This window comes from Chanodichthys erythropterus, chromosome 21 (genome assembly GCF_024489055.1).
Source record: "Chanodichthys erythropterus isolate Z2021 chromosome 21, ASM2448905v1, whole genome shotgun sequence".
Taxonomy (NCBI): domain Eukaryota; kingdom Metazoa; phylum Chordata; class Actinopteri; order Cypriniformes; family Xenocyprididae; genus Chanodichthys; species Chanodichthys erythropterus.
In genome coordinates, this window is record NC_090241.1 from 29,689,506 (window position 1) to 29,701,723 (window position 12,218).

At 35.7% G+C, this 12,218-nt stretch overlaps 1 protein-coding gene across 2 annotated transcripts in view; it reads right to left on the bottom strand.

Moving 5' to 3' along the window:
• The window catches only part of ca16b (carbonic anhydrase XVI b), a 107,774-nt gene that overhangs the window by 49,553 nt on the left and 46,003 nt on the right, over nt 1–12,218 (bottom strand). For both annotated transcript variants that reach the window (XM_067373111.1, XM_067373110.1), the window contains exons 3-4: nt 5,050–5,229; nt 597–745 (exon numbers count right to left, since the gene is read on the bottom strand). In XM_067373111.1, the coding sequence (XP_067229212.1) occupies nt 597–745; nt 5,050–5,229 (329 nt within the window). The remainder of the gene's footprint in view (nt 1–596; nt 746–5,049; nt 5,230–12,218) is intronic.

The following is a 12,218-nucleotide window of genomic DNA, read 5'->3' on the forward strand; positions in this document are numbered from 1 at the left end:
GCAGATTAGTGCACCACTTTCAACCTACTCAAGTCAAGGTGGAATCCTTGAACTTTATTGAAGAAACTCATTTAGTAAAGTTATCCTCCTCATCTAAAATCTATTCCTAATAAGATTTTTTAAATGTGAAGTGAGTGGTTTAAGGACTATTCACAAGGACTCTGGTTTTGTACAGGAACAATGGATTCCTTTAGACATTTTGGTAGACTTTTTTTCTTTGACTCTGAGAGATTTGAGCTTCTGATCAGGTTTCCTGAGCTGTACTGATTATACTACCAAACATACTTACTTAGATATTACCATAGACATTAAATGTATTAAAGGAATATAATTACAGTATTTTATGTTATTAAGCTATAGCAGCTTTTGTGCATTTGTATGTCTTAAGGCTACTGTTTTTCATAACAAATGTCATAGAAGCAATATAGTTACCATTTACCATGGTAGTGAGGTGCAAGGTATGGTTTTACCCGTGGTTAACATGATCCAAATACTATGGAAGACCAAATTTGGCCCTATAAAAATTAGGTTGTTACAATTTATTGAACCCTAGTTTATGAACTCTATGTATTAGAGACAAAATGTGACTTACTTACCTCTACTGGGAACTTTTTTCCATTGATACTGTGCTCAGAACCAGCCGACCCATTGGTGCTGCCCCAGTGAAACTCCACCTTCTCTGCTTTGAAGCGTCCAGGTAGGCCCGCCCCTCTCACAAAGTAATCATTCCTCAGAACAATAGACACTGTGATGAAAAAAAGAAGACCAGATGAAGGAGTTAAATACTCTTAAATATATATTTATAGATATTTTCTTCAAATTTAATGAGCCGTAGTATGTAAGGCTGCCAAGTATATGATAGCTTTTTAAGCTGTGTAATTCAACAACAAAAATGCATCCAGATATATACATATTAATACCCCACTCTTCTTTAGACTGTAAAAATGCTCTAGGGGAATTTTGTCTTTTTTATGTTGACAAAGGACCTTTAAAACAAATAATGATGCAGAAGAAACTGAGTGTGCACTCTGCAGGCCAGAGCAGACGCATCAAAATGAGCTCCATGGGCTCTCCTGGCACAGACCGCCACATTATACCGCATTTAGAGTCGACCTCTTGACTCTTTAAAGCCTGGATTGGTAAACAAATTGAAATATCTTCCATTTATTTTGCGGGGTAGACTCTGCAGAAACGGGATAACTACTTCATGCACTTGGCTTTCCCATTCCAATTAAAGAACTTGGTCAAACTTGATGACATTTTAAAACATTCTGGACTTTTGAATCCATTCAACTTTAAGTGGAGACAGTAAAATTTGATGGAATCAAACAGGAGCACCATCTGCAGGAAATAAACCCTATGCATTATTGAACCTATTTGTTAATAAATCAAAACATTAACAATTTTCACAGATCATAAAACATTCGGTTATACTTTATTTTAAGGTGTTTTTGTTACACTGTAACTATACATTTAATGTAACTATACATTGGTTTGGTTTGGTTTAGGGTTAGTTGCATGTAATTTGCATTATTTATAGTTATTATTATAACATTTTTTAACACTTTAGATTAGGGAACACAAATTCACTATTAACTAGTTGCTTTTTAGCATGCATATTACTAGCATACTGGCTGTTTATTAGTACTTATAAACCACTTATTAATGCCTTATTCTGCATGAGCATATTCTAAAAACCCTTTCCTAATCATAACTATTACAACAACTACCATACTTACTATCAATAAGCAGTAATCAGGAGTTTATTGAGGGAAAACTCCTAGTTAATAGTGCATATGTGTCCTCTAATCTAAAGTGTTACCAAACATTCACTTGAAAGACAATTTAGTAACACTTTAGTATGGAGAACACATATTCACTATTAACTATGACTTTTGCCTCAATAAATTCTTAATTTACTGCTTTTTAATAGCAGTGGTGTAATGTAACTAAGTAATAATACTTTGTTAGAGTATTTTTTTGGTAGAATCTGTACTTGACAGAAATATAAAAACTCACTATTTAGTCCACTACATTTCTTAAATAAAATGTATACTTTTACTCCGATACATTTCCCAAAAGCATTTTCGTTACTTACTACAAAATAAAGGTGGAAGAACACAGAACGCAAGCAAGCATGTGCAAACAATGCAAACAGTGTGTGCTATCATTATACTCTACGAGAGCGACCTCTAGAGGCGAAATAAAAACTATCACTGATACCTCGTAGAGTTTGTTTTGACACGTGACTTGAGGCTGCATGCTGCACAGAGCGGGACACTTCTAAAACGGATTTAAAATGGACAAGAAAACGGTTATACAGTGTACACTACAGTACATGTTTTTATATCATTATAAAGTAATTAGTTTGTTGACTAGATGCTGCATTTGTGGAGAACAGTAGTATGTTTGCTGGCTGAGAGGATGCTAACATCAAGCGGGTAAAACAATGTGACAAAAACACCAACTGTTTAATGTCACGACTGTTACCATTCATTTGCATTAGTTTATATCCATTTGTTCTCTGTTATGCATTCATTATCCAGCCAAGTTGCATATTTAAACTGTATCCTCATCATAAAGCGACAGAAACATAAATCAGAAATGTATTCGATTTCAATTCTTTTTTAATCGGCACTGTAACACATATTTTGATTAGATAATCATCAAGTTTTCTAAAATAGAACCAAATAATGAGTAAAAATATACATATAATAGACCTATGCTATGCCTTTGTGTGTAAAGATGGCAGTTTTGGCACTAATTGGATTTATATGAAATGGTAACACTTTACAATAAGACTCAATATGTAACATTAAATAAGGTTAATACAAGTATTGATCATTGATCATTTCAACATTTACATTTTAACATTTTAAAGTTGTCTCTTACATTAGTTATAATGCACTATGAATTAACATGAAAGATCAATGTATTGTTAATATATTAGTATTTTATATTTAACAAACATTTTGCCTTTTTTAATTCAAAGACAACAAGTAAGAAGGTTAAAACTGAACATAATCTTGCTGCTCAAACTGTGTATATTTTTTGCTCCTTTTATATTTTACAAATTTACTTTTACATTTACTTTTACTTTCAATACTTAAGTACGTTTAATATAAAAAAAATACTTTTCATACTTAAGTACAAAAAATATCATATTCATACTATAAAACTTTTACTGACTTTAACTTCTACCAAAGTCATTTTCTGGTAAGATATCTAGTTGTTGTAGTGTAGTTGTTGTATTATGGGATGTGGAATATTGTCATGCAGAAAAAGGCATTGTTTTGTGCTTTATAAATACTTACAATATAATATAAACAGACAATATACAAGCTAATAAGCAATAAGTGAGAATTGTTGCCCATTCTAAAGTGTTACCGTAATTTATTGAATGCTAAACTTAGATTCACTATAATTGCTTATAATCGTCTCTGCAAGCAACAATTACAATTACAAATTATAATTCCAAAATCATTACATATATTTCACTTTAAACTAGTTTTAAATGGCTACTTATTTAGTTTTTATTTCATAAAACACTTAATCACATCATACCAAGTTAAACTGGATGAAACATTTTGCAGCTCTGTCACATACTCCATTAGAACGTGAAGCGTAATTAAAAGAAACTAGGATGAACTGCAAGAACTACTCAAAGACATTTCGCATCACAAAAGCTCTTGCGTGGAGATCTCCGTTTAATTCTTAAGTAAACTAAAGCATTAGGATGAAAATAAACAAACTGATTCAGCGGGATATGAGGAATGTTTGTGGAGAGATAGGATTTTTTTGGTGAATATAAACACATCGCAGTACACACACTGGGCTAAAGACTCATGGTACTCAGGAGACGCTCGTGATGCTGGAGTTTTAAAGGATCTAATGCTGTGCTCTGTAAACAGTAGAAAAAGCTCCTATGGTAATTACACCACATCGAGTTGATGGTTCTGGCGAGTGTTCCCAAAAACCTTCTCAGGAGTAAATATAGCACTCTTTCACTGTGCCATTTTCAATATCACTACTAATTAAAAGCAACAGAAAGCCACACCTGCCACACCAGCCATCATTGTCTAGCTTTAGGTTTATAGGCCAAAGTGGGTGATTCCCCTAATAATAAATGCAAACATGCAAAATGTAGATTGTTGTAGATAAGGTATGGGAGACTGAATAAGAGTTTTTATGGCCACTAAGAATTATTTGGAAAAATGGAGAACATTCAGAAATGTTAATATTTTTCTATTACTACATTTTGATTTCACACTACTGTTCGAAAGTTTGGGGTCAGTATGAATTTTTTTGAAAGAAATTAATATTTTATTCAACAAGGATGCACGATCAACTACTCAGAAGTGACAGCAAAGATTTACATTGCAACAAAAAAATCAATTTCAAATAAATGCTGTTCTTTTGAACTTTCAATTCATCAAAGAATAAAAAGTGTGTCAAGTGTGTCAGCACAACTGTTTTCAACACTATCAAGATATTAGAATGATTTCTGAAGGATCATGTGACACTGAAGACTGGAGTAATGATGCTGAAAATTCAACTTCATGTTCAAACATATTTAACGGAAACAAATTGCATTATTAATTAGAATTAAACTTCTGTTTTTACTGTATTTTTTATCAAATAAGAGACTTCTTTCAAAAAAAATTTATCTTAGCAACCTCAAACTTTTGAACGGTAGTCTTCAAAGAAAAAGCTGTAATTAATGCTGCTCAGATTTCCACATCCACAACAGATGTACAAGCATCATAACAGAATCCAGGGGGATCTTATAGGATCTTAGTGAGGGCGGTGTTAGGCTTTGCGCGCAGCATGTCTGATATTTGCTTGGGCCATGACTTTCAAACTCTCTCAAACCTGATGCAACAGTCTGTCATGATGGAAACCTTTCAACATCTACATTTTTCTTACAGTGCAATTATTTGGAAACATTTTAAACATTTAAGTGGCCTTAAGCTAAGAGTGAAGAGATGGTCAATGTTCTGAAATGAGTGCAGGCAAGTATTGTTAAAAGAGTTTAATCCTTTGATGAACCTGTTTTGCCCGTGTTCTTCATCGTAGTCCTGTTTGATGATTTGGTTTCAAAGCCATCCAAGGTGAGCTCCTGGCACTCCTGAGAGACCTGGGTGTCTTGATCTAAGATGTCCACTGGAGACTGATTCCTTTCCCCGCATTCTGGAAAAGCAGAGGCCCATCTCCGTGGTCCATGGGTGCCTGTGAAAGGATATGGAACAATGCACAATATATTTTACATTTGCATTACATTTATTCATTGGCAGATGCATAAAGCAACCTCAAATCACACATCATCAGTATGCACGTTCAGCTTACTAGCACCATTTATTTACCCTCTCATGATTTTAGGTCAAAATGTATATGAATATATAATGGAAACAATTCAATTTTTTAATCACTTTTAAAATCACATTATTTTTCCTTCACTAGTTCATTCTAAAAAGTCCAGTGGTGTCTTAAACTTTTAAAAGCACAAATATTTCATGTAGTCTCTCAGTTAGCATGAGGCCTCTCAATCAATAAAAATAGCATGCATAATCATTTAAAACAAATATAAAAACAAAACTGAATTTGTTTTAGACAGTGCACATCATGTCATGCATCAGGACAGAATTAAATTCTTCTGTTGACTAAACATTGACTCATCTCTGTCTACCAGTTGAGGAAAAGTACACATTTGCAATGTAAATCTGAATTAGCAAAAGACAAATGCAATGCAAACTTTTTCTCGTAATGTCGTTAAGCTATCATTTGCTGCTCATCAACCATCTGTGTTGGCCTAAGACAGAGAAATATGAACACACATGTTCGGCAAACATGCAGCGCTAAACTGATGAATGGTTTCATTACCGGTGGTGGCAGACATATCAGAGTCCATGTCAAAGTGGTGTATGTAAATTGCCTTCTAATGGTTAATGCTTTGCGCATCAAATTAAGTCTCCCACACAGTATATGAATAATAATCTGTGACATTTAGAGGGTTGTGGTAAACAGCTATATGTATGGATAAGATTCTGAAGAGAACGGCTTTGCTCTTTAACAACTTCCTTAAGATAGTTTGCACTATCTTAAGGAACCCCTCCTAAGGAAAAATGTCACTTTAATCAAAATTTTTCAGGTTCCTGTAAGGACAAATGTACACAACAATATTTTATTATAATTTCTAAAGACCAGTTATGTGGAGTCTGAAGCTAATCACTCCAAATTTAGGACCGGCTTCCCCAGAGTCAGATTAAATAGACTTTGCTATGGTAACCTGAATAGACAAAACAAAAAGGCACAAAATTTAGCTAACCATTATAATTTCATCACCAGCACTGTTCATGCTTAGATTCTTACCAGCCTAGATAGTGGAAAGTGGAAGGAGAGGTGAAAAGCCTTAAAGGATTGGTCTAAAATGTGCATGGTTGCCATCACAACGCTATCTTGTGTACACGCCGACCTGTGTTGATCCATGATGATAAATCAAATGCATAGTCAAAAAATGGCCTTGCATTTTGAAGCAATTTTTAAGTTACAACCAAAGTATTTTATGTCATAGGTTCAAAGACAGCAGCACATCAGATTTGCCCTCAGGCTTGAGGGTCTGATCGTGGTGTCAAGTATAATGTTGTCTCTAATATTCTGCGTTAAAAGTCTGTCGACTCCCAACTGAGCTCAGCCATGCTTATTTTCCCTGTCTATATACTCTATGACATCTCTATGATGTTCTGAAGGTGCTTTCACACTTGGGTTTTGCTGTGGACATGAGTCAGTTTGACAGAGTTTGACTTGTTTGACTGGTGTGGGTTGTTTGTGCACAGAAATCTGCTTTCACACTAACCAAACAAACGCTCTCAAACTGACTCGTGTCCACAGCAAAAGCTCTAGTTGTCCACTTTACTGCTTTTATATAAACCAAAACAACAAACAAGAAGTTAATATCAAGAAACTTATATCTTAGACACCAATATTGCCAGTTACCAATGTATTATTTTGCTCCGTTAACAAAAAAAGTTAGAATAGAATCAATAGAAGTAGAATCACCATCTTCAAGCAACACAAGCACAAAACAGTGGAGACCTTATTGAATGAATCAGCATTTTTTAACTAATCGGTTCAGTGAATGATTCAATGACTCACTCATTGACAGTTGCTGCTTCCCAATTCAAGTACTTATACTACGCCCTAAAAGAATGTTCTCTTTTTGTGAAGAAAAAACAAATATTTTTGAGTGTGTAGCAAAAGAGTAGGCATGCTTTGGGACATTCTATCACATCATTAAATTGAGCCTTTTAATGGATGCATAGTTACACGCATCCTGTCACTGTAAACTGGCCTGTCAATCATCTTGTCACAGTTAAAATCCTCCACAATGAACTTAATTTAATTTTCAACCATTTCAGATAGAAATGTAGTAGCATGTTGATCTGCCAGTCATGGGGCTTTCATGTGGAGAACTCTATGTGTTTGCAATTTGCATAATTATGCATTTAAAAGTTAATGACCAAATGTATCCTTACAAATGTTCACAATGCTGTTGCAGATGAAATATAATGTGGATAACATTTATCTTTTCATCAGGTTAGATTCTATTACCTCAATAGTATCTTAGAATTACTAATACATACCGGTTAATTTCGAGACTGATATGAATTTTTCAAAAACCGCCATACTGGTGCGTAGCTGAAACAGCTGGTGTATCTATTCAATGGCCATGAAGCGAAATGTAGCACATAGAGAGCAGACTTCTATTAACTACATACCCTTCTTACACTTATGGAACAACTTTATTACACAACAATAAATAACTCACGAAACTAACTCTCTTTAATACTGCGCATACCATGCAGAGTCAAATGATTTCCGCGATGCAGAAAACACGGATGAAATCACAGTATCCAGTCACAAATAGAACTTACTATAAAGCGGAACGTCACAGAATTTAGCAATTTTTGGATTGATAAATTAAAAGTCTGGCTGTACAATGAATCGGATATCGATACAGACTAGTGTCTGCGAATATTAAAGCTAAAAATGACTGCTATTGAAATCTGAAGTCTGTATGAATGAGCACTGCATTTTCATCTACTACTACACATACGCGTGACGCTCGAAATGATTTCAGTGTCCGCTGTCTCACTCACTACTATACATGAACTTCATCTGCAAAGCTGCTCTTAGAGTCACTTTATGAACATTTCACTGTTTAATTTGATAAAACTATTGAAATTTGTCATATTATTTACACAGGAAGTCAAACGTCTTCACAGTCCTGTCCAAATAAAAATTCGGTATAACTTGAAATAACAGAATACTATTGTACAATCTAGTGTATTTCGATTAAAGGTGCTAAAGAGGATATTTTCGTCGACTGAGAAACCAAAGACTGTAAGTGAGTTTTTGAAATGAGCGCATGCGTAAGAACAAGCCCCCTCCTTCACAGCTCATTTCAAAGGAACGCCTCCCAAAACTCGTGCACGAGTATTGGAACACGAGTGTTTACCACCGGCATTCGCTCGGTGTCGTGTTAGTGGATTCATTATGTCGGACTCACCGCAGGTAACTCATAATCTGCAGTTGTTACTCCTGTCTCCTGACAAAAACATTGCATGCGGCGCCTGTAGAGTGTGGAAAGTTGCTGGAGCGCGCAGCAGTGCACGTCTCGCACAAGGAACGTCATGGCAGTGATTGACAAGCCAGAGGGCCAATCGTTTACGCGATGATATTCCTTTCAGTGCACCTAATAAATAGTCTTTTATCAATTGGTAAAGACAGTTTCATGTAATATTGCAAAAATGTATAAAACGAAACATCCTCTTTAGCACCTTTAATAGCTAATAGCCTAATAATAATAATAATAATTACACATACTAATAATTTAATTAATTTGTTTTTGTTTTAAACTAAATTTTTAAACTGATTTGATTACATTTTTAAAAACATTTTTATTTGTCCTTACAATGTTTATATAATACATTCCTTGTACTCCTAACAGTAAAATATGGCAAAAAAAAAAAAACGCGACATACCATGAAACTGTCTTAAAAAAAAAAAAAAAAAAAAGTACAGATTTTTCGTCATACCGCCCAGAACTATTAGGATGGATAGAATGCGAATTGGGATGCAGCAAGCACCTGTTGCATTCCTGAATGAATTTGTGCTTGTGAACGAATAGATATGATTGACTGAATAATTCAATGATTCACTCATAAAAAATAAAAAAAACAGTCACTTGTCACCATCTACTGGTGTACAGATGTAACCTACAGAGACAAAGATAAATTATAGCTAAATGTACAGATATAAATATAATATAATATAATATAATATAATATAATATAATATAATATAATATAATATAATATAATATAATATAATATAATATAATTAATCTAATCTAATCTAATCTAATCTAATCTAATATAATATAATATAAACAATATTGCTGAACACCAGTTGACCAAGCAATCGAAGACAGAAAAATCAGATTCCCTGACCAATTTCAACCCAACACCTAGGTCTCTGGAACAGGAACACTGAGACCACGAGAGAATGGGAGAGCTCTCTTTTCCATCTGACAGATTAAGGTCAGATCACTTTCCATTGGGACAGAAGAAGTCACGGTTCTCCTCTTTAAAGGAAAGGTTACTCCTCTTACCCAATTAATGAGGGGACAAGTAGGTCATTCCAAAGTTCTTGGCCCACCGCTACAGTGCAGAACTCTCCTCGGAGCTCTGCTAATTGACATCAATTTTCAAGCTACGGAAAAGCAACTGGTTTCTCAAGTTAAATATTTTTGCATTCTGACAACACGGTTGTCCAGGTCCAAATGAATGATGAATTGACGCTACAATCTGATGCTGTTTTTTCCTCAATGTCACAGGCCAATTAAACACATTCTGAGGGTTATCCTGGCTTTCATTGTATTTCCTCAGGCTCCTCAGATCACAGTTAGCCACTTGCATTTTCCACCCAGTTTTGGTGCTAATAGGAATCTTAGATGGATGCTGGATTACCCTTTTCCACCTCCCCATTGATTTCTCCTTGGACCAGACTCCTCTATTCTGATTTGTTAAGTGCTGGCACGGTGTGCCCCGAACCAGCTGTCGGTTTCTCTCCCAGCAGGGGTTGGATATCTACACAAAGACACTTCACCTGGAACACTCATTTTCCCTTCCAGATTCAGCCTGCTTTGACATAAGCCCCCCACAGCAATGCAGGTCACCATCTTTTCTAAAATAGATTTAAAACACCTGCACAAAGCCGAGACGTACTCCCTCCGCTCTCTGATCTCCTAATTAATTAGTCATCTGGGTTCCTTTGTGAAAATACCAAGATGCTGTTCTCATCCTAAGATATCGGCCTATGGTATTTCCTGCACGCCTTCCCCTTCCATCCAGCTGACAGTCCACAAATCTTCATTGAACCATTTAATCTCTCCGTGTCACAGACTAAACAATTGGCTCTGCCGGCATCTTCAATTGTGACAGTGACACTACATCCACCCTGCCAGGATGATCGACAGATAGCACGCTTTTAAAAGTCATTCAGCGTCTCCTTCACGTCAACACTTCATTCGTCCGTAAGGACCATATACATATCTGACGACCGGTCACCACAGACAACGTGGCTCACAAGTTGCAAGATGCAACAGCTTTCATCACATCACACTGAGAGACGTGTTGAGGGAAGGTGATAGCTGACAGTTTTGTAGTGTCTTCCCGTGTCTTGCTCTCGCAAACGCAACAAATTTTCACCAACACAAAGATGAAACCTATCAACTCTTCTTCATAGACTGAGAAAAATGTCAGAGGAGATAATTAATAGGACTTGCAGGGATAGTTCATCTAAAAATTAAAATTCTGTTATCATTTACTCACCCTCATGTCTTTATAGTACTCATATGGACAATAACCATTGGAAAAATTCTTTAAAATATTGATGCTCCACAGAAGAAAGTAAGTCATACAAGTTTGGAACAACATGAGGGTGTGTGCATAATGACAGTGAGTTTTCGCTCACCCTCATTTCAAAAGACAAACCAAGAATTATTTGGTTTGATTTTTGAAATAAATTAATACTTTTATTCAGTAAGGATGCATTAAATTGATCAAAAGTCACAGTAAACACATTTGTAATGTTACAAAAGATTTCAATTTCAAATATATGTTTTTTTTTTGTTTTTTTTTAACTTTCTAGTCAAAGAATCCTAACAAAAATGTATCACAGTTCCCAGAAAATACAAACCCGATTCCAAAAAAGTTGGGACACTGTACAAATTGTGAATAAGATCAGAATGCAATGATGTGGAAGTTTCAAATTTCAATATTTGATTCAGAATACAATATAGATGGCATATCAAATGTTTAAACTGAGAAAATGTATCGTTTTATGGGAAAAATAAGTTGATTTTAAATTTCATGGCATCAACACATCTCAGAAAAGTTGGGACAAGGCCATGTTTACCACTGTGTGGCATCCCCTCTTCTTTTTATAATAGTCTGCAAACGTCTGGGGACTGAGGAGACAAGTTGCTCAAGTTTAGGAATAGGAATGTTGTCCCATTCTTGTCTAATACAGGCTTCTAGCTGCTCAACTGTCTTAGGTCTTCTTTGTCGCATCTTCCTCTTGAAGATGCGCCAAATGTTTTCTATGGGTGAAAGATCTGGACTGCAGGCTGGCCACTTCAGTACCCGGATCCTCCTTCTACGCAGCCATGATGTTATAATTGATGCAGTATGTGGTCTGGCATTGTCATGTTGGAAAATGCAAGGTCTTCCCTGAAAGAGACAACGTCTGGATGGGAGCATATGTTGTTCTAGATCTTGGATATACCTTTCAGCATTGATGGTGCCTTTCCAGATGTGTAAGCTGCCCATGCCACATGCACTTATGCAACCCCATACCATCAGAGATGCAGGCATCTGAACTGAGCGCTGATAACAACTTGGGTTGTCCTTGTCCTCTTTAGTCCGGATGACATGGCGTCCCAGTTTTCCAAAAAGAACTTCAAATTTTGATTCGTCTGACCACAGAACAGTTTTCCAATTTGCCACAGTCCATTTTAAATGAGCCTTGGCCCAGAGAAAACGCCTGCGCTTAGATATGGCTTCTTTTTTGACCTATAGAGTTTTAGCCGGCAACAGTGAATGGCATGGTGGATTGTTTTCTGGAAGTATTCCTGAGCCCATGTTGTGATTTCCATT